Genomic DNA, 23,020 nt, shown 5'->3' on the forward strand with positions numbered 1-23,020 from the left:
ACCCCCACCCACCATCAAAATGCGTCGATGTGTGGAAAATGCTCACTAGAGAGAGTTCGACCGTGAAATTGAGCGTGCGTGTGTGCTTATGCGTGCCTCCCGCCGCCACACCACTGGCCTGATTGAGACAGAGCATCCTAAAGACAACTGCTGCATAAGTTCAGACTGAAATTGATGCTGAATGTGACGGAGATGAAGAGGGTTGAGTGGGAGTCTACAGAAAGGTGGCCTACATTTAAACAACACATGCAGGTCTATCTTTTGTATGTCAGACACGCAGACCTCATTTTCCTTCCCCATTGAGGAAGTGACGTGAAGCCCGCACTCCCAAAATTTCTGATGAACCAAACCTGCAGCTGGGTGCCTCAGGATGTGAAACCTCAAGAATTCATTCATTAGCCCATTGTAGTGCCATTCAAGTCTTCAAAAACAGCATAATAAATCACAGCATTATTGTTTCTGAAGTAGAAAAATATAAGTTTCAAAGACAGTTTTCAAAAGCTATTAAAAATACTGAGACATGTTAATATTAATATATATAATGTTTAAGTATTTGGTTTAATTTGCACACTTTTCATTTAAATGTTATTTTTGTAGACAAAAATTAGATGCAATATTAGTCCTTAAAACTGGATAAAATTAAATGACATAAATTAAAAAAAACACGGCTGAAGGCTCTTTCTGTTTATCTGAACGATGAAGACACAATTGAAACTTTTTTTTTTAATTACACATTTAAGATTTGTTGTGACTGTTGTGTGCCTTAAAGCTCTCATTCCTAAGGTCACATGCTTAGAGATTCAGGATCCAAATTTATAGATAAAATGACGTGTTGACTTTTACTTTCTACACAGTTCTGGATTGTTTGTGCAATCAAGACATCACAAGATAGAAAAAAGGAACGTCAAGGGAAGAAAAAAAAAATGCACGCTCTAGAACAAAACAAAACATGATTTTGTAAATGACACATTGACAAATGAAAATAAGCATCTAAACTACAAAAAAACAACATTAACAAAACCAGTCTGCTAATCAGAGTCTGTTCTCTGCACCATTCAATAAACCATCCTTGTTAAAAATGACCTTTAGAATCCACTTCCATATCTCACCCTCACCCAATCAGATCGCAGCCCTGATCACAAAGAGAAAAAGCTGACTGGACCAGGACCCCTCCATTACCTGCCACTCGTCCAAACTACATAAAGAAGAGAACCAGCACAAAGGGTTTTCACATGACTTTACTCATGCCTGCCTTTCATCACTGGAAAGCTGACCGAGGGGAAATAACACAGAGATAAAAAAGTGAAAACAATAAAAAGACAAAAGATGAAAGGAAAACTATGAACTGTCAGTGCATTCCCCTCCATTCTCAACCATATGTGCTCATCTCCCACATGCTTTTGACTCTGCTCCGTTCTGTAGAGTTTCGATTGGGAATGAAGACTATAGAAATCAATAATCATCTGACCAGTAGCTGTGGTTTTACTATCTTATCTCCCATTCCTTTCCCCTCCACAGAGTTTCAGCATCCCCACCCAGGCCCAAGAGGGGGCAGGTGCTAAAAACAGCCCTGTCTGGACCCAAGGGAGTCAGCAGATTTGGCCATGCGAAACACGCTCTTTCATCAATAACATCCAATTTTCCTGGAGTATTACAGTCTGTTAAAAGCTTCATACAGTATTTGAATCTCAAATGGCAACAGAATTCTTAACAGGATAGACTACCAAAAAATGTCTGTCATTTACTCATGACGTGTTGTTCCAAAACCATAGGACTTAATCTTCAAAACTAAAAATAATATATTTTTAATAAAACCTTTTTCGGTACCTCCATTGAAAGTACAGGCAACTACAACTTAGAACATCCTAGATCTTCTGGATTCATGTGGATTCAATTTACAACAGCTTTATGACCTTTTTGGATGTTCTAACTAGCTTTTGGTTACCTGGACTTTCAATGGAGGCACAGAAACCTCTCGGATTTCATTAAATATACCTTCATTAGTGTTTTGAAGATTAACCAAAGTCTTACAGGTTTTAGAACAACATGATGCTGAGTTTGTTGAGTCTTTTAAAAAGACCTTTTCTATGTAAAGATTGGCCAAGAGTGGTTTAAATGCAATGAACATATCTTCTGATCCAACAAAACAATTTGAGATGGAAATAATTCAAAACCATACACCTGAACAGGTTACATACATAGAGGCTGCTTGCGATCAAACTGAAGAAAGCTCACATGGTAGAAGTTCCTTTCAACTCACCCATCCTCCTTGGCTCTGGATCCAGGGCTGAATTTTGTTGTCTAGGTAGACGGTCATCCAATGCGCGATGCTTCCCACTAGCGGGCTCATCTCCTTCTCCACGCACTCAACACACAGAGCCCCTCCGAAGGCAAACAGTCCCACGATGCGGCCCCAGTTGACGCCGTCGCGGAACACCTCATCCATCACGCTCTCGAAGCTCTGGTACGCTGTGGCAGGCGTGATGTGGAGCTGCGAGGACAGGTCGTTGAATGCTTGGGAATAACGCAGCTCAAATTCGTTGGCAGAATCGCGAAGCGCCTCCTTTACTGCATCAAGACCCCCAGTCCCGTTCGTCTGACGCTGGGGGGCTGAAGTGGGGGACCTTGGTGGGGTCCCAGTGGAACCAGTACTTGTTCCGTTCAGGGAGCCATTAACGAGGGTCGTTGTTCCTGCTGCCTCCTCATCATCATTCCCTTCCACCGCATCAGTCCGATGTGTGTCTTCTGTAAATTCAATGTGATTGTACGGGTAGTTCCTCTGTGAGAGTTTATATTTAATAAAAAATACCACCAGTTCTCTGTTATAGTAAGACATAATTCACGTTGTTGCTCGTCGTTCTCCGATGTCTGGATATCCACTCGCTTGTTCTTAGAACACAGTGCACACCCTTGCGTCCTTCTCAGGCTTCTGCCGACGCTCAGGGATGGTGCAATGGCTCATACCCTGTGGTAAGACAACAGTGCAATGAATTGATCCGTAAATACGCAATCATTTTCACAAACAGGGAGAGGAGGGGGTCAGGGTGAAACTTTGGAAGAGGTTAAGGGGCACTGAAGATAAACAGTTTTTTTTTTCAACCTCTAAAGCCCTCTTGCTTAATGTAGAGGCTTGATCAAAGGAACAGATGGTAGCCTCTCATCACCTGCCTCCTATGAAAAACATGGACAATGTCCTCTCTCCCCCTGTCCAAGACATGGCTAAATGTACACTGACCTTGACATGAGTGAATTTTAAGCAGCAGGGGGCAAGAACAGCCAGCGTGGCTAGAATTATGATTCCCTCATTTCAACAAATCTATAACGGACCTCAACTGGGGTGCCAGAAGATCCAGCCAAGAGTCGCAGACAAAAGATACCCAAGTGCTTCATTGTGCTTTTAAAATGTTTTTACAACTCAGTTATAATCTTAATGTATTTGCATAATCTTTGCTAAACAGAATAGACTAAAATTAATACATTAAATAATTTATTAATCTGTGCATTAATTCATAATTACATATTTGTGATTACAGATCAAATCTATACGTTTTGGAATTATAACGTCTGATCAAGAGAATCAATCAATCTGAGACTACATATCTGGATACGACAGATAGATAGAACTAGTAGAGAGAATTTTAAACAACTTAAATAAATGGGTTAAGTGACTTTTTTTTATTTTTTTTTGCTGATTTCGTCTTTTTGACGACATCACGAGCGCGGGGTGTTCACGCGGTGCATTATCCGATCGCTCCTGGGAAAAGCGCGAGAGTTCTCAGGAAACACTGCATCAGCCAAACACGTGCTGACAACAACGAGGCTCAGAGCACAACACATGGCCATTTCAGAGGCTGCTCTTTTTGTCGCAGAAAAAAAAAAATTACCAAAAAATATATGTATCTTGTTACTTAAGAAATGTCTCTCTGTCCAAATATATCGCATATTGTAATTCTCTAAAATATGAGTCACATCCTTTATTCCACGTGTAATATACATAACATTTACATATATAGTAACGTTACGTGATGTGGTCGCACTTATTGATTCGCTGGATTGATCAGCAGACACTTCCAATGGGTGAATTATTTAATACTCCAAGAAGGACACACGCGATCTGTTTACAAACACAATGTCAACTCACAGCACAACATTCCAACAACCGCGAACGAGCGTGTGTGAATACCTCCCAAAACAAAGATATTCACTGCTTTATGTTAGTGTTCTCGAGAAACTACATTTTTCTTAAAGGAAAGTCTACATACAGTAGTGGCTAAAATGCAGATTTGCATTTAAAGCAAAGCTTTTATCGACCAACTTGTTAGAAATTACCCAAAACAAAGTCTAACGTCAACACTTTTCTTCTCGGTCTCACGTTATCGTGCTTATTGACAACGTTTAAGATAATGACAACACGGAGAGTTAAAGAGCACTCAGCTTACCATAACACAGTCTGCTCATTACTCGTAGATTGAGTCAACCCAGAAACAGCTCCAGAGAGTTTGTGTGAATGTTAGTTGTAGATTAAGCAACGCTATCAAACAGAAACCGCGGCACATCAAAAGTAATAATACTGCGTGTGTGAGGGGAAAAAACGAGCCAGTGCTAGATATTTCTCTTTAAAGCAGACCTCCCCTCTCTGTGATAGGATGTGATCACCTAAATGACGCTCGCGCTGCCTACCCAACCATTACGTAATAAAGGCTCCGTTCTGGGGCCCATAGCAGAGGCCGAGCGGAAACAACCGGTCACTTCTGTTGGGCAAGACGTATCACTTTCAGAGAAGCGATCGCACAGAATCACTCCAGTCCGAGAAAACGAACATCAAAGGACCAAATAATCATCATTATGAGCCATATATTTCCGCTGATCACTAGCAGAGGGCGAGAACTCTCCAAATGTCGCCCTGTCTATGCTGAGGAGAAACACTGGGTGTAGATTATTATAGCTTTTCTTAATCTTTTATAGATCGGCATACAACTACTAGCATACATGATTTACGCATGTAACGTTAAGTAAAATCTAACACCCTGTTATTTTTTTATTTACGAATGAATGCACTAACGTTACATTTAATGCATTTCTGCACCATATGCAAGCAAGAGAGCAAATTAATAACAAGCCCTATATAATTGATGGTTCTTTGCTAGCCAAGAATGCATTTCCTGTAAAATCCAAGCCAACTACGTCAACCTTTCCCCCTTCGGCTAGTTAGCCGTGTAGCTAGCGTCATGGAAGGTGGACTGGCTGTAGTTACAGGGAAACGCGAGATCATTTGGAAGCGGGTGTAAAAATAAAGCTCCCATTTCAAAACGCATCGCAGACCTTTGGTACTTACTCGGATATTTGGAAAGGCAAACTCCTGATCTCCCGCATGATCGATGTCGGCGTGTTCCTCCTCGAGCAGAGTGCATTCGGTGTCGAGCTGCTGTCAGCAGCGCCGCGGTGCTCTAAGCATTCAGCGGCGCTGGCTCAGTTCCGCCCATTCAAAGCTGCTCTGAAACGAAGGGCCTATTCATATATTACTGCACATACATCAGATGTGGACTGAGTATGCTGGATTATGGAGTAACTACTTTACTCACTCCGAAGTCGTCAATTAAAGCGTATTATCATTTAAAAAAATCAACATTCCGTTATGTTTTAAAACGCCGAGACGCGCGATTCAGTGTACGTTAACTGCTAACGTTACTAAAATCTTAACTCGCAACTTTTACGCATTACGTGGTCTTAAATGACTGATATAAATTCTTCTCGGTAGTTTTCTTCATCTAACTACAAATATTTGGATATGTACACTTAACAGACGGTATAAATGTGTATTTTTAATAACCGTAAACGGTTAGAGCTCACTAAACAAAGAGTGGCAGGATTACTATGGTAACCTTTGTTACCCCAAAGCGCGCGCGATGCGTCTTCTGTGACAGCGACACCCTGTGGCGCATCTAAACGAGTACAATCCTCGCTTTACTAATTAAAATGAAATCATTCATTTCATATGCTGGTGTTGTCGTGATATAACGAGTTTGTTTTCTATCTTTAAAGACTTTAGGAGCCTCCATCCAAGACTCTGTCAAACAAGAGACCCCTGCTTTAAAAGAACAAGCATAACTGCATTATATATGCGTTTTAAATCGTTAGACATGAAGTTAGAAACTCAGTCCCCCTCATTGAAAACCTTAATATGGAAGAAACAACATGTACAGGTAGGAGAAAATTCAATGGTTCAGACTTCAAACTTTATTGATTACTCAACCAAATGCTTGTAAGATTACATCACAATATGTATAGAGTCGAACATTGTGTATATTTTACATGAAAACTTTACACATTGTATTTCTTAATATACTTTATATATTTATATCTCCCAGTCTCAAGGGAGGCAAAGTAGACATCCATAGTTGCAAGGGAAGGAATGCTTTTCAGAAAATATTTAAATGCACTTCAAGAATGAAATACATACTTAATGAAAATGAATTGGGAGTTGAATCTGCATTGGTAATACACTAGTAAGTCATATGCTGCAGGGGTTTAATGAAGATATACCTGGATTATACAGTGCATTTGTATTTCTGTATTTCCCCCACTTCAATTGTTTTATATTAATGTGACTGGCATCCATCTCATAAACCTGCTGATTCAGTCTAACTCCAAATCAAGAGCGAACAGCACTTGCAAAAATGAAATGTAAAAAAAAATAATAATAATCTATTAAGCAAACTTTAGTGCACTAATATTAAATATTCATTAGATGTCTTAAGATTTCAATGATATAATATATATATATATAATGAAAAAAAAAAACTTTCAAAAAATGCAATACATTTTTTATATGATGGAAACCAAATGAGCATGATGTGTGGCATGTAATAAATGGTAGTGTCGGCCTGGTCTGGATTAGCAAGCGTAAGTACTGACACATGTAAAATAAATACCAAATGCTTTGAAGGCAACCGTTACATTCTTAGGACAATTTGGAGTTTAGTGTGAACACATCGGAACCAGATTGAAGTCTTTTACCCCAAACTAAAAGCATTTAAATGCAAAAACCTCTGTGGGTTGCTTGAATGAATTCAAATCAGAGATGATCGTTTAATTGTTTGATGAATCAATAAAGGACAATGATAATGGACCATTGTTGGACCTTAAATCATTAACAAATATACCGTTTTTCACTGGCGCAAACACATTGCACATCGGGTTTCTTTTACAAGCTCTTAATAACAGGGGATGATCTCATTTCTGTTTGTCTATCTTTCTTCAGCCTTTAAAACAGACAAAATTTTACAGATAGGACAAGAGCCAAAACAATGAAATCAACAGATGATCAAAAACCAGATATACAGCAGTACTGGTAATAAATTATTTTCGCAGCCATCCAGAAGAAAGTAAAAATAAAAATAAACAAATATGACTCATGACTCTAACAACACAGACGAATGACACAGCAGAAGCGTCACCCTGCTGGGTCACAGTGCTGTTCTCTCATAGGGAGCGACTGACGGCGGTGAGTCAGGACTGGCAGAGGAAAGTATGGGACAGTCACACACAGTCATTCTGCGTTCCTGTACAGTTCTTTAAATCACAGCAGAGGCTTATACACGCAGACTATCCATACACTTTACAGCCCCGCTTTCTTTCCAGTTCATCTCTGAGCTGTGTTCCCAGTCCTGATCCGCGTTATGATGATGGTGAAGGCTGCGCTCTGCCCTGTTCAGGAGCGGCAATCTGGAAGACGGAACCGATGCGAAGGAAAAATCGCCGCAGAGCAGCGCGAAGCTCCGGAATGAGGTCGAACTGCATCATCTCACACAGATGGTGGTAATAGCAGGAGGCATGAGGCTTGAACTGAAAGAGAGTTGACAATGTTAGGCATTCATGGGCTGACATTTTATTTTATATTGTTTTATTTGAAATTTAATTACATTTAATTTAAAAGTGTTAAAGGTATAGTTCTCACAAAAATGAAAATTACCCCATGATTTACTCACCCTCAAGCCACCCTAATATGACTTTCTTCTTTCAGACAAATCCAATCAGAGTTACATTAAAAAATGTTGTGGCTCTTCCAAGATTTATAATGGCAGTGAATGGTGGTTGAGATTTTGAAGCCCAAAAAAGTGCGTCAATCCATCATAAAACACACCACACACTCCGGGGGTTAATCTGAAGTTAATGTGTTTGTGTAAGAAAAATATCCATAATTAAACCTTGCGTAGCCAGATCTTCAGACTGATGGCAGAAGGTCTGGGAACCTTGGCCGCTTTGAATGGCCAAGGCCCGCCCAAGAGGCCATATGACTGACAGCTAAAGCAACTAATCACGTTCTGTTTTGTGCCACGTCATGTTTAATTGCGTGGAAATGTCCCCACAGTAACAGACCAGTGTGTCAAACTCTTAGACATATTTTAAGCATTCTATACCGTGAACTTTAGATATTTCACATACTTTTGAAAATCCAGCTTGTAGTTGACCCTAAAAAGTGCTCATCATCACAGCTGGAAACACGATGGCTTTCTTCTTCCATGAGGGGGTTTGGTGCCACGGCATCTTTTTTTAAAGGCAGAGCATTAAAGAACACGACACACGTCTCGTGGAAATCCTGTGTAATTCAACCAATCTGATGATGACTTTGAAACTCCCAGTGTTTCCAATTTTGTGTGCGATATGAATCAGAAGTTCAGCCAACGGTCCAAATCCCCGTTTTGTATTTCTAATTCATGACCGGTGGTTTGTTTTGCTCTCTCCTCTGTACTTCCGCTACATTCTACATCATCCGCTGAGACACTACTCTCTCGTGAACACAAGTATGACAGTTAAAGGAAACTAGAGATTACAGTTTATCAAGTTTTAAATATGGATATAAAAACACATCGATTTGCTTCCGGAGGCCATTATTAACCCCCAGGAGCTGTGTGAAGCACTTTTTATGTTGGATGCACTTTTTTGGGCTTTAAAGTTTTGACCATCATTCACTGCCATTATTAAGCTTGGAAGAGCCAGCATGTTTTTAATATAACTCCGACTGAGTTCTTCTTAAAGACAAAAAGATCATATACACCTAGGATGGATTGAGGGTGAGTAAATCATAGTGTAATTTTCATTTTTGGGTGAACTATCCCTTTGTCTTTTCAGTTAGGGATTTCCCTTAAAGTCCTTTTAGCAGAGTGTCAATCTGGGGTGGAATGCCGCCAGGAAAACTTGATATTATCAGAGGAGTGATGAATAGAAAAGTGTATTTTAGTTATGGACAAGGAAAATCCCCAGGGCTGCTAGTAGATTGTCTGCCTAATAGCGCAGGTCTCTTTTACATATAAAGGTCATCACACTGACAAGCTGGCGTTTCAGCAGGGTGCTTCCTGTAATAAAAGCCTCAACTCAGACCCCTGAAGGATAAGCGAGATATCCAAAACAAGTCTCTCCTACAGGAAATAACACCCATTGGCTAATTATCAGACTCACCTGTATGGTTAATAAGGACACTATTTTTGCCTTCCGTTTTTCTTGCTCTTAATATGGAATATGTCAATATTTTACAGTATAAAACCAAGATCTAGTGGCTGAACCCAGCTGGATGTCTACTTAATGTCTGAATCAACATGAAGTGTTGACCACTGTCTTTAACCATCTGATCAAGGACCTCAAGTTGAATTGTAAAAGACACAACCTGTGTTGTTGTGACTCTTACTTTTAGAAAAATTTAACATCATTCATAAACTCCACATGGTGCCAAATATATTGAATATTCCAAATTTAAAAAGAAAAAAATATATATTTTAATAAATAAAAAAAAAAAAAAAAAAAAAAACAGTTTCATGGGTGGCAAGAAACATTGGCTGTTGAGACAAAAAGGTCATTTTGGGCCCTGCATCTAATGTTCTGGTTCAGTGAGAGGGTGTGTTTGTTTATGTATGTTATTACTTTGTCATCAGGCAGTCTGAGTGTCCGGGTGAGGAGCAGCAGCAGGAGACTCGTCCAGGCTTCCCGGTGGCTCTCTGAGGTAAGACCGATGAAGTAAGCCAGGGCTTCACTACACACCCTAAATCAAACACACACACATATATTGTTACTGTCCCAATACCTTCCCGTACAGCATATGTAAATCAGAACTTGATTATGAGACTCATCCCTCAGTGTTTCACATAAAACAGTTCCTACTGCTTTTTTTTTTTTTTTTTTAAAGTCATACAATTGATCTGATTATTACACATCCGGCAATGAATGCAGCACCTATATTTTAGTGCTTTCAAATCATGTTCATAATGTCAAGAATAATACAAAATAATAATGAATCAACTCAAGTGCAATTTCTTCCAACAATAGGTGCATCTGAACTCATAGCACAGACAGTATTGTATAAAAGCAGGTATCTTTGTGTTGAGCTTGGTGAGTGAGCGTGATTAATGAATGAGGCAGACGACTGCACTCACTGCAGCAGGCGTGTCTGGATGTCTGGCCAGGAGTCTCGCAGCTGCGTGTCGGAGTACATGCGAAAGAGGATCCTCAGACTGCAGGCCAGACTGCTGGTCTCCTGCTTCAGAAGATTCGGTTTTGACTTCCCCTTAAAGCCTACATGCAAGATTAATAAAAGACATGCACAATAAAAAAAAGGACAGTCTCCTATAAATGACAGCATTACCACAACCCAGACGAGGAAATAAAAGAGTGCGGACCTGCTCTCCAGAGCGCTGTCCTCTGCTCATTGTTGGAGTTGAAGTCCTTGGCAAACCTGTGGGACTCAAGGAGGCAGTCAAGCAGTTTGAAGAGGTGTTGTGAGGACAGGTGTCTGTACATGCCCTGATCGGCCTCTGTCTCTCCCTCTTCTGCTTGCTCGAGTGCATCTCGCTATTGGGAAACAGACAGAGACAGAACAAAAGAAACTTTAACTAAGCCATGGTATCAACATCATAAAGTGCTGGTCACACAGGCTGCATTCTCACAGTTATTAGTTGTAATTCATAAGATTTTATGGCTTTTATGTGAACACACCTGAGCAGCCGCCATGTTCTCAGCATCCTCCCTCTTGCTGGTAGCCGGGTAGAATACAATGTTGTCTATGGTCTGAATCAACTCCAGCTGTACGACACACTTTATAAGCAGCCCTGCAAACAGCCTGTGGTCTGAGACCCCTAGATCAGAGTAAGAGAGTAACATGTTAAAATTCACAGAAGAACTCAGAAAGGTGATGTGTAAAGTGGTACAAGGATTGGGCAACAAGGTTGTCCAGTGTTGTTTTATTTTACATTTAGATCAGCCTCCATTCAATCTGCAGTTTCTTTGTTCCAATACGTTCTCAGTGGACAAAATCACATCTATATAGTTTTCGCTTATTCACGGAGCACTTTCACATGGTTAAATGTCAACAACAGGGAACAAAAGTCGGTCGAGTTTTCCGTTTCATGCCGATTTTAAAAGAGGAAGAGGTTATTGTTCAAAGAGAATATGGCTGTTGGTGGAAACTCTAAACTGTTCGGTGGCTTCAGCAGCTTATCAGAATTCTTTATATTTTGGACAAAGTAAGAGAGTTGTGTGACATGAGGTTAGGTTTGAAACTCTCAGTACAAGAGTAAATCCCATTGAAACTTCAAAGGGATTTTTTTGTTCTGTAATAGATTTTTTTGCATTGTGGTAACACGGAAATGGAGACTTTATTTTCTTTAGTCAAATCTAACTTTAGGTTTTTTTCTTTTGATTTTAGTGAGACATACACTACCATTCAAAAGTTTGGGGTCGGTGATACTTTTGTTTTTGTACAAAGTATTTTATGCTCACCAAGGATTTATTTGTTTTGTTAAGTAGTTGATGTAGTAATGTTGTATTTTTTTTTATTTTTTAAGAGTTTTTTTTTATTCGCATATATTTTAAAATGGAACTTATTCTTGTGATGAATTTTCAGAATCTCCAGTCTTTAGTGTCACATGATCCTTCAGAAATCATTCTAATATGCTGCTCAAAAAACATTTCAACATTAAAATTGAAAAGAGTTGTGCTGCTTAGTATTCTGGAATTAAGGATTCTTTAATCAAGTTTAAAATAATTTATCATAAGTAGAAATCTTTTGTAACAAAGTCTTAACTGTCACTTTTGTACTGCAGCTGTACGTACTGGTTTGGGACTTTCCTTTCCACGTTTCATCACTGGCAGTGGACATCTGACTGTGTCCTCTCTCTGAATGAGTCCTCTCAAAGCTGCTCTGCGACTGAGAATCAACCTCAGCGTCCTAAAACACAGACAAACACACACACACATATGCATGCATATGAAAATCAGAGCCTAATATGCAAATGTCCACTATAAATAGCAAGCAAAGCATGGTGGGTGTGTCTTAGTGTTAGCAGAGTGTAGGACACAATGTTTGACAGAATAAAGGCTTACAGGTGCTTGATTGTGGCTTATTATTTGTGTGTGTGTGTATTCACAATATTTATTTATGTTATTGTGATCTCACCATGTGTTTCCCTTCTCCCACCTCCTCTTCCTGTCCAGCTGGTCGCCATGTCAGCAAGCTGTTAAAAGCAAAGTCAGAACCAAACTGAGAGAGGATTTCATAAGCAGAGCCCAAAGAGCCTTTTCAAACACAATATCAGCAGTCATGTCAAGAGCTGCAATATATTGGCGCAAAAAACAACCCAAAAAAGTATTTTCTAGATTTAGCTAGAAAATACTAAAAATTCTAATTTATTTAGATTAATTAGCATATCATGTTATTTATTTGATTGTTTTTTAGAGATCGATCGACTACTCTCATCAAAACACATCCAGAGGGAAGGCCGTTAAAGTGTCATTGAAACAGATGGTGGTGTGCAAGAGTGTCATACGCATGAGGGCTGGTGGTCTGGAAGATATCCAGCATGCAGGCGCAGGTGACGTCCCACACATCCGGACTGAACTTCTCCCCGTTCAGGATCACCAGGTTCTCCAGACAGTTTGTGCCTGACCGCGCCAGCTGCTCATTATCTGAGAACAGAGGCAGAGTTGTGAGTGTAACACACTCACAAGTTCCTTGTATTACCACACCCTGCTGATTTAAAACACTACCACCCACAGGGCCAATATGTTTCTCCAAATGTGACATGTGTAGGCGTCACATCTGAAATGTCCATCTGGAATGAAGTTCAACAAGTAGCAGGACAATTTCTTAAAATTCCTAAACTCTCCCTCATGATTAGCGCAACAGATGAGTGAAACCCCCACCTTGTTTCACGCACCACTGCAGCTGTGCAAAAATATCCGCCAGAAGCACCTCACTGAGAGGCTCGTAGAATTGTGTGAACACATCGCAGATTGCGTAGAGGGCATGGTTACATGTCGTTGTCATCCACTCTGTTTTCTATGAAAGAAAAAATCTTATTTTACAATGTGGAAGTAAGACACTTTCTGACAATATGCAAGCCTAACGATTTTTTTTTAGCTACTATAGCTAGAAGAATAAAGCTACAAATGACTGCATCTACTCTTACGTAGGGATGTAACGATGTACCCTGAGCCGGTTGAAAACTGATAAAAATGTGTGATTATTCAAGTTGGTCAAGATGTTAAATGAATCGCGAAACATTTGTGGGTGAGGTTTAATATGATTGTTTCTGATCGCTCAGTCTGAAGGTTGCATGCACAAAATAATGTGATAATATCGGTGATGTAACATTTTGTCCTGTTACTAGTGGGAAAAAGCTGCCTGTTATTGGACAAGCTGAAGTATTTTGAATACAGCTGAGCTATTATCACATTATTGAAAATGTAGATAGGTAAGCAGCGTTGCTAAAGTTGGTAGAATCAAAGTTGTGATTGATACTCACTTCAGTTTGCTGCTCAGGGAGCTTCATGTTGTCGAATATTCGGAAGATGATCCGGAAGAGGTCATGCCACCAATGCTTTTCAAAGGTGTGTCCGTAACTCTTCATGATCTCAAACATGACAGTCAGACCCCTGCATGACACAAACCCTCTCAGAATAAGCTCCAAACATCCACATAGTTTCTTTGTATGGAAGTGAAGTTGGGGACCCACCTGGTCCTGACGTCTAGTTTGCAGCGGTTGATGATGCAGGAAAGCTCAAACAGGATGGGGAACCAGCCTCGCACCCAAACACGGTCACCGGGGGCCACATTCATGTCATCACTAGTGTATTCCCTCAGTGCCTGGAAAGGGGAAGAGTGACTAATATGTCATTTTTGAAGCTCAGTCGTCATGAGTAACAAAGGATGAGGTGACAGCACTCACCTGCGGCCGGTCAGACACGTATTTAGCGCAGTGGCGGATGAGCCGAATGGCTTCCATACTGGTGTCAGGAAATGCAGCGTTACACACAAACTCTGACAGACACTTGACTGCGTCCTGGAAAGAGTCGATGGCTGCGGCAAAATGCTGCTTAAATGTATTCACTGTGAGGAAACAGAAAGGATAGACATGAGAATGATGTTTTATTTTAAATGTTCAAGATGAAAGTTTTAAAATAGTGTGAATTTTCCGGTACTTACTAACAATGTGTCCTGTGGTTTGAAACGCGAGGTCCACAATGTTCTCATCATGATCTGATGCTGCTTGATGGAACACAGAGAAGATGTTCTTCCAGCCAGAGCGAATATTAGCAGCCTGGGAGTTCACCATCTGGGCCACACATCGTATCACCATGTCCCGGATAGTGGGCGACCTTTAAAATAGATGAAGTTATTGTAGCAGTAACTGAAATGCACGGCTTCAAATAAAAAAATATGCTAAAATAATGAGTTCTGACAGGTTTCCTGAATACTTCACCCATTAGAAAAACAGATAGTTCTGCCCCAAACTTGCTTTTGAATGAGCTAATGTTGCTGGTTTTAATGGCACCACAGAGCCAGTGGAAGGGTTGCATGATTTATTGAAATAAAAATGAAATCATAAATTTATTCAAAAAAGGCACTTTTATTTTAAAGGCAAAGGCTGTGATTTATTTAAATAAATATATGCACTGTGTTAGGGCCGTCTGTGGTTTTCCATCAAAATAAAAGTTTGATGGTTTACCATTTGAAAATTAAATTTATGAATTAAAAAAGAATATTAAATGTTTTGAATATTTAAATATTCTTTTTTTAAGTTTATAATGTTTTGATTTTTTGAATATTTATATTTTATGTTTTTAAGTTTTATAATTATATTTTTCTTAAATATTCACGTTTTCATTTACAGTGGAATATTACAATAATATATTTTTATTTTGTAATTGTTCTATTTCTACTTAATAATAATAATAATAATAACTGATATATGCCATATTGATATATAATTACAACATTTTAAAAATCACAATCTCAACTTTTATCAGGAGATTTGCAATAAGTTTTTTTCCCCCAAATCATGCAGCTGTAGTGAGTGTTTTTTGGGAAAACATCCTGCAAATGGCCTACTTATAGTTCTTGTTGCATAATAATCTGGGATAACAAAATATTTTACCTCTGAATATCACACGTTTAAAGTTAACATGTTTACAGATTGCATCATTTCTTTATCTCTCCAACCATTCACATTTCTAAATCTCCTCTCCTCACCTGTTCTTCTTCATGATGTGTTCAAATGGCCTTAAAAAGTCCTTCTGGAAGCGGAAATTGGCCAGTTCTCCTTTCTCCAGAAACTTCATAGAGAGTTGTCTCAGGGAGTCCACAGCAAAGATGGCCACATCCTCATTAGGATTACAACCCACCTGCCAAATCAGAAATCAAACACAATCAGACAGCTGTTTTACTGATTTATTAAATCCGGGGAAAAAAAAAACTAAAACATTTCACTGGCAGCTTGAAGGTGCGGTCTCATTAGCAAAATCTGACTGCATCTTTAGGTAAGGCTACAGACCTTGTTAAAGTGATCTCCGATGACCTGCCAAATGCGTGACCACTGCAAACGGATGCGGTTCATGTTGTAGTAGGAGATCTCCACTATCTTCTGCAGACTGAACATGCGTGGCTGGTGAGCAGAAGCCAGCTCGTCCATGGACACCGCACAGAGCCAACGCACAAAGTCCACTGGGGATGGAGCAGAGTTTACAATTAACACAAATCTCAGAGACATTTTGCCCCCAAATACATTATCTACACATCCACTGCCTACTGGCAGAACACATTCGTTTAGAACAGAACAGAGTATCTATGTGAAAGTTAATCAATGTGGGTTGATTTATGGGTCAGTCCAGAGAGCCATTTTGTGTGGCAGTCGCCTAATAGTAAGAATACATAAAATAACCAAATAAACTGCGTCCACCCAAACAGTCTGCAACAGATCATTTTCAGCCATTCATACACATACAACCAAAACATGTAGCAATTATTATAGAAATATTACAGAAAAAGTCTTTAATAGCGCATGCTTTTGCTAACATTGTGATTGTAAGGTGACATCTTTGCAAGTTCTTACATCATTTCTGAAACAAAAAGGCCAATTGTCTTTCATCAAAGACAAGCTCCATCATGGAACCATGTCTGTATGTAGTACACAGATTAGGGAAGTTTGTTTCTTCTGAATTCAGAGTCATAGAAGCAGGTCATTTCAATACAATGTACAAACTGAGTGTAAATGTCACTTCTACATTACCCAGAGGTCAACATGATATTTTGGATGGTTAATTTTTTTTTGATTGGTGTATTGTTGTTTTTTTTATAATTGGTTTTTTATTTTATTTTTTTTTTTATTTTGTTCCATAATCTTTAATTAAAAATATTTACCCTAATGTCAACGACTGAATTTCCTGATGAACATATAAAGTGAAAGTGACGTGACATACAGCCAAGTATGGTGACCCATACTCAGAATTCGTGCTCTGTATTTAACCCATCCAAAGTGCACACACACAGCAGTGAACACACACACACCGTGAACACACACCCAGAGCAGTTTTGATATGTAAAGTTACACCCTACATTTTTTTCTCATTTAATAAGCAGTTCACCTGTATATACATCACAATAGTGGAGAAAATATGATCACAATTTCAGTTTCCATATGAGTTGAACCCTCTGGAAAGCTTACCAGCTTGGTTGCCAGGTTTGCGTAAAAAAAAAAAAAAACTAACCCTATGGCTAATCAAAACAATCCCAAAACCCTATCACATACCAAAATCATATCAAAACTTAAAATATGCCACTCCCACACCTAAAATACATACTTTACAGTCACTGTTATGCATTAAACACAAATTTACTTAAAAAATCACTATATAGTAGTCATCAATCACACATCTGTTTTCATAAAGGAGCTTAACCAGAGCCTCTCCCTCAAATACCCAAAAACTAAAAAAGTTTTATTATTGGTTGAAAGTAAAATAAATACAACCATTTCAGTCAAATAAAATTAAAAAACTGTGGACTTGGCTACCCTGTTTAACAGAGATCCAGAAGCAATACTGACAGAACAACCCTACACCCTGTAAGTCACTTCCTTATGATGTAATGGACCAAATGAATGAATCTCAGACAATAAAAACAAACCCAAGCTATGGTGAAAAGGGTAATGAAAAGCATGGACGCCCACTTACACAATAAAAATATCAAACTGATTTTCCATTGCTCATGGAGCTAATGGTATGTTAAGAATGCAGCTGTTCCTGTTAATTTCTTGCTAAATACAAAAAAAAACCCCCAGAACCCACTGACTCAAGTTTACCCAGGTAGAATTAAATTTATCAGTTTCCAAATAATTAACCCACACAGATATGCTCTCAAACAGTGTTGTGGATTAACTTAATACATGAATAACCTAGCTACACTTCTCAGTAGCGTGACAGCAGCGCACCTGTTTTCAAAATAGTGGTGCTTTTCCAGTAACAAGCTATTTTTTCTCCAGTGAGTAATACTGTAGTGTTCTCTGTATTAGTTGTAGTCGTTGTTTTGCTTATTTAGTAATTCAAATAATTCATATTTAATGTTTGAATTTTTGTTATTTGTTATTTATGATGTAGAGTTAAAAAATAATGTTAAATATAGACCTCACAACTGCTACTTAAAAACCATATAATTCCTGGGGGAATCCATGCTAATTATTTTTCATGTTTTACATCTACAAACCGAATCGCTCTATAAATCAAACCCCTAGCATTTGCAGCATTGGGGAACATTCATCACCATGTTTTTGAATTAAATTACAGCATTTAAATAGATGTCAACTTACTGTATTTGTTCAAGATTGTGCTGTCACATCCTGTAGTTAATTCAGACCCTCTTTGATTATGTGCTAGATAAATAGTGCTGTAATAATAAATTTGTTATGTGATCTCATAGTTACACTATCGTTCAAAGGTTTGGTGTCTGTAAGATTAAAATAAAAAAAAGTATGATTTTTTTTTTTTTTTAAGTATACTTTTATTAAATTGAGAATGTGTTAGTTTAGACATTAAACATTTCTATTTCAAATAAATGCTGTTCATTTTTTCATCTCAGGAATAAATTACATTTTAAAAATATTACAAAAGAAAAGTTACTTTAAATTGTAGCAATATCTCACAATATTACAGTTTTACTGTATTTTGATCGTATATATAAAGCTTAAGTGAGTATAAGAGACTTCTTTCAACAATATTTAAAAAAAAAAACTTTTGAATGGTAGTGCATGTTTTGAATGTTTAAAATATATTTCCCCCTTAAAAAAAATCAATGCTAATGTTGTTACATTAAAAAAAAAAAACCTACCAATTGCATTTCCATCAAGCCTGGTGGATCCAGTGAAGATTCTGGCACACGAAAGAGAGACGGAAGGTCAGACAAGGAAGCATAAACAGTAAGAGCAACACTGTATATTTGTATTGTCCTGTGATTTCAATGCACCTGTCCACAGCCACCACAACACTCTGAGAACTGGTCTCCCCCACTGACTCCTGGATATGAGCCATCTGACGCTTGTCTGGACCTCCAACCAGAGTACCTGCAGGAGACCAATAATACTGTTTTGCTCCATAAGGAACATCATCCACACACACCAATAAACAGACTGAACACTTCGGTCGCATCCATGAGCTATTAACTGCAGTCGTACAATGGCCTACCTAAGCCGAGGGGCATGAATTCCTCTCCCCCTGATGGGAAGCCCTTTATGCTGCCTCCCTGGTCCCGGACCACACCAGAGATATAACGTGTCTTCACCCCTGTCCCAATCAACTGGGCCAACTCCAGCTGACTGATACATCTCAGAATCTAAACAAAGAGCAGGCAGATGTGTAGAGGCTGGAAAGAAACTTTAGCAAATCAATAGTTTTGGAGGAGAGCAGGGGTTTATGCACACCAGCGGAGTGGAGTTGCATGACTTTGCAGGGCTCAACAAAATGACCTGCTGGTCTGGGGTGAGAGTGAAAGTGTTTCAGGCAAGTTTTCTATTATGTATTTTCTACATTTCTTTTAAAGGATTAGATCACTCCAGAATAAAAATTTCCTTGATAATTTACTCACCCCCATGTCATCCAAGATGTTCATGTCTTTCTATCTTCAGTCAAAAAGAAATTAAAGTTTTTCCCCTATAGTGGAGTTCAATGGGGACCAATGGGTTGAAGGTCCAAATTGCAGTTTCAATGTAGCTTCAAATGGATCTACATGATCCCAGCTGAGGGTCTTATCTATCAAAACGATGTCATTTTCAAAAAGTTTTAAAAAGTATAATTTTTTATAAAATTTTTTAATATTTAAATAGCTCGACTTCATGTGCTATGTAATCACATTGGAAAGTTTATTTAATAAAATTTGTTTAGTAAAGAGAAAGTGTTTAGAAAGTCGAAAATGCATTTAAAGTAAAATGGTATTTAAATGATGTTGGTAGATCAATGCTGTGGGGGGTTTTTTGAGATGGAGTTTTTCGCTCTACCCTAACTTTCTGAACCGGAGTACATGAAGAATGAAACGTGCCTGACTTTTCCAACATGATTACGTAATGCGTGAAGTCGTGGAATTTTTAACCGAACATTTTGCTAGATAAGACTTTATTCCTCGGCTGGGATCATGAAGAACCAAAGCTGCAAGCTTTGAAGCTGCATTGAAACTGCAACCCGTTGAATCCCACTAAAGTCCACTATATGGAGAACAATCCTGAAACGTGTTCCTCAAAAACCTCAATTTCTTTTTCGACTGAGGAAAGAAAAACATAAACATCTTGGATGACATAGGGGTTAGTAAATTTTCAGGAAATTTTAATTCAGGAGTGAACTAAACCTTTAATAGAAAACCAGGAGTTGATTTGGTGTAATTATAGCACACTTTAAGGGACATTGCTGACATTATGCTCAACTCTCAACTCTATTCACATGCTCTGATGCCCACCTCATGCCAGGAGTTTCCCAAGTAGTTTCCGTCTGTGTGGGCGACCATGATGAGAGTCTTTATGGTATCAATGTTCTTCTGCTTCATCTCTGTGATACTTGAGCTAGCGGTGAGCAGCGTAAACCGGGCCAAGGCCTGGATGTAGGCATCTCTCTCCAACTGTGAAACAGAAAAAAAAAGTAAGAACTAAATAAAAAAAGGCTTGAGTATGATTTGTCACATGAAAAGTGTAAAAACACAAACCTGCATGTTGAAGATGCAGGTGATCCTGATTGCACATCGGATCCCCTCCAGACAAAGAGATGCCACGTCCTGATCGTCACAATCCTGGAGTCCTACGCTGAACGCTGCCAACAGAGGAGTCCAGGCCAGCTGTTTTACAAAAATTACAAAACACAGAAACATACATACTGAAAAATTACACCCACAGATAACATACGTTCAAAGTTTGACTTCCTTTCAACATTTAAAGACTGATGTGTGAAACCACAACATCCTGGAACAGTATCAGATCATGTCTCCTCCATGACCTGCTCATGATCCTTACAATGACTTTCTGTTCCAGTACTCAGCTGGCATTGAACTGTGTTTACTGGACATGTTGCATTACCTTGAACATGGGCCGGACGTGCTCTAGGTGAGTAGCACTGAAGAAGGGAGCCTGGGCGTGACTTACAGCCTCCATCAGAGCCTTAGCCGTTTTGGCCATCTGCTCCATCTCCATGTTATACAGCAGCCTTCTCTGCTTCTCACTTGCTACATCTAACAGAAAGACAAACAGCTCACGTCAGCATTCAACAGGGTTACATTCGATTCCATCAAAGGAAATTACAGGTATTTTGTTGAGAGGCTCTTACTCTGTTTGCTGGATTTGGGAGTGATGGAGTATTCTTTGCTCTCCTTCAAAGCAATCTTCTTTCCTGCAATTTCGTCGTAGATGGAGGAGAGATACTCCTCGGGCAGGTCCTTACTGTCATTAATGCCACGGTTCATTTTTATGTACTGCTCCTTCGTCATTTTGTTCTTCACCTGAAGAGAAACCAAAAACAAAACTAGTTTTTTACATTTCATGTAAATAAAAACATCCTTGTTTTTTTAGAATGTTCCTAAATGCTGGATGGTTGCAAGACTTTGTTTTGCAGTTAACAAGGTTCTGGTTAGTTGCTCTTAGCAAATACAAAGCAAAGCAAAAGGAGAGAAGGGAGATAAGTGAGCAAAAAAATAAGTAAGTAGTCTTACCTGTGGACTGTGCAGGTCGGTGGTTAACATGATGATGGAGTAAGCCAGAACATAAGCCGTGTCTGCGCTGGCAAACAGAGTCTGCCTACAGAACAACAGACAGGTCAGCACAAACACAAACACCAGCGAGCCTCACAAGTATATAACTCTTCTTCAGACTACAAAATTTACCCCTGATTGCACTCCAGGTATCGGGCGGCAAACTTCTCCATGAGCCTATCGATTTTCTGTGCTTCACCTGGAAGCCTGAAGCCTTCAAGGAAGGCACGGAGCGCTGACACAAAGTCTTTGCCACAAAAGTCCAGCCGGTCCACATAGCAGTACATCACTTCTTTATTAAACTTCACATTCTCTCCCAGGAACTCGCCAACCTGAGTCTGATCACATGACACAGCAGAGCCTAAGTCTCGGTGCACTAATTTATCCATGTCTGAAAACAAGCAAGAACTTACCGTGTCCAGTCGCTCCTCCTGTTGCAGGAACTGTGCGATGTCCTCTGGTGTGGTGCCCAGCATGCCTTGCTCCTGCAGGTACTGCAATCCCCTTTTTGGTTTCTTGTTAAACCTTGTAAAACACAGAAATGGTCAAAGAAAAACATGGAAGAAAAAATAAAGACGCTTAAAAAAGATAGCTTACAGCTCAATGCCATGCTCGATGATCTCTTTCTGCTGCTTGATGACCTCATACTGCTCGGGGTGATCCGGCTGAGACTGCTGAACTCCAGACGACACAGTGGAGTCCAGAGAGCTCACACTATCTCTGCGAGAGGAAAGATTCTCATGGAGCTTCCCATCCGCACTGTCGCCCTCTGCTGGACGTTCCTGACCTGCAGCGCAACACAGTCTAGACTTAGAAAATTCTGATGAAACAGATGATTAAAAAAGATCTCGGTGTAGTCTTACCAAGGTTGGCCTGCAGGTTGGGGTTGACGTACATGTCTCTGCTCCATTCCACCATGCACTTCAAAATGGACACCAGACACTCCAGCCCTTTCTTTCTCAAACTCAGCTCCTGCAAATGAATCATTAACCGATCAGCTTGGAATGAATTATTACACACTAACAGTGTGGCTGGGGAAGATTTTCACTGCAGTGAATCATGCACTTGTTTTTACTGGAGAAGTTTGTACTGTTCTAGAATTATTTTTAAAATGTAGTATTGTGGCATTGCTAATATTGTTGGCAATGCCACTTATGATTAACCACATCATCTTTTTATATTTTAATAAAAGGATGAAAAAATTAAATACAGTATATATTTTTACCACATTTTAATTTCAATTTCAGATTAAAGCATCTGCTTAAAATCTACATTATATGACATACTGTATTATCAAATAACATGCTACCTGTTTTTACTAGAAATGTTTGTACTCTTTTGAATTTATGTTAATGTTGTTTTTAATGATTAATTACTTGTGTTCATATTTTTACCTCATTTAAGTTGTTCAGATCAAAGAATATGCTAAATGCAAAATTTTATAGCATATGCTGTATTATGTACAATTAAAAATAATACCAT

The 23,020-nt window shown here is 39.1% G+C and overlaps 2 protein-coding genes across 3 annotated transcripts in view; both read right to left on the reverse strand.

The window, feature by feature from the left end:
* bcl2l1 (BCL2 like 1) overlaps positions 1-5,843 on the reverse strand; it is a 28,284-nt gene extending 22,441 nt beyond the window's left edge. Inside the window, exons 1-2 of one of the 2 annotated variants that reach the window (XM_019093754.2) lie at positions 5,336-5,843; positions 2,261-2,965 (exon numbers count right to left, since the gene is read on the reverse strand). In XM_019093754.2, coding sequence (XP_018949299.1) covers positions 2,261-2,836 — 576 coding nt within the window. In that variant the 5' untranslated portion in view covers positions 2,837-2,965; positions 5,336-5,843. Of the gene's footprint in view, positions 1-2,260; positions 2,966-4,439; positions 4,896-5,335 lie in introns of those variants that run through there. The other variant, XM_019093753.2, reaches the window with a different exon arrangement.
* A 371-nt stretch (positions 5,844-6,214) lies between these two features.
* LOC109078481 (brefeldin A-inhibited guanine nucleotide-exchange protein 2-like) overlaps positions 6,215-23,020 on the reverse strand; it is a 29,025-nt gene continuing 12,219 nt past the window's right edge. Inside the window, exons 13-39 of the mRNA XM_042751225.1 lie at positions 22,402-22,510; positions 22,136-22,325; positions 21,952-22,063; positions 21,671-21,876; positions 21,500-21,584; positions 21,118-21,289; positions 20,871-21,022; positions 20,504-20,632; positions 20,261-20,419; positions 19,000-19,147; positions 18,782-18,878; positions 18,647-18,687; positions 15,822-15,991; positions 15,521-15,672; positions 14,474-14,646; positions 14,217-14,377; positions 14,004-14,134; positions 13,794-13,923; positions 13,192-13,327; positions 12,816-12,954; positions 12,446-12,503; positions 12,103-12,217; positions 10,987-11,126; positions 10,671-10,842; positions 10,428-10,566; positions 9,919-10,036; positions 6,215-7,845 (exon numbers count right to left, since the gene is read on the reverse strand). Of these exons, the coding sequence (XP_042607159.1) occupies positions 7,678-7,845; positions 9,919-10,036; positions 10,428-10,566; positions 10,671-10,842; positions 10,987-11,126; positions 12,103-12,217; positions 12,446-12,503; positions 12,816-12,954; positions 13,192-13,327; positions 13,794-13,923; positions 14,004-14,134; positions 14,217-14,377; positions 14,474-14,646; positions 15,521-15,672; positions 15,822-15,991; positions 18,647-18,687; positions 18,782-18,878; positions 19,000-19,147; positions 20,261-20,419; positions 20,504-20,632; positions 20,871-21,022; positions 21,118-21,289; positions 21,500-21,584; positions 21,671-21,876; positions 21,952-22,063; positions 22,136-22,325; positions 22,402-22,510 (3,702 nt within the window). The 3' untranslated portion in view covers positions 6,215-7,677. The remainder of the gene's footprint in view (positions 7,846-9,918; positions 10,037-10,427; positions 10,567-10,670; positions 10,843-10,986; positions 11,127-12,102; positions 12,218-12,445; positions 12,504-12,815; positions 12,955-13,191; positions 13,328-13,793; positions 13,924-14,003; positions 14,135-14,216; positions 14,378-14,473; positions 14,647-15,520; positions 15,673-15,821; positions 15,992-18,646; positions 18,688-18,781; positions 18,879-18,999; positions 19,148-20,260; positions 20,420-20,503; positions 20,633-20,870; positions 21,023-21,117; positions 21,290-21,499; positions 21,585-21,670; positions 21,877-21,951; positions 22,064-22,135; positions 22,326-22,401; positions 22,511-23,020) is intronic.

This window comes from Cyprinus carpio, chromosome B23 (genome assembly GCF_018340385.1).
Source record: "Cyprinus carpio isolate SPL01 chromosome B23, ASM1834038v1, whole genome shotgun sequence".
Taxonomy (NCBI): Eukaryota; Metazoa; Chordata; class Actinopteri; order Cypriniformes; family Cyprinidae; genus Cyprinus; species Cyprinus carpio.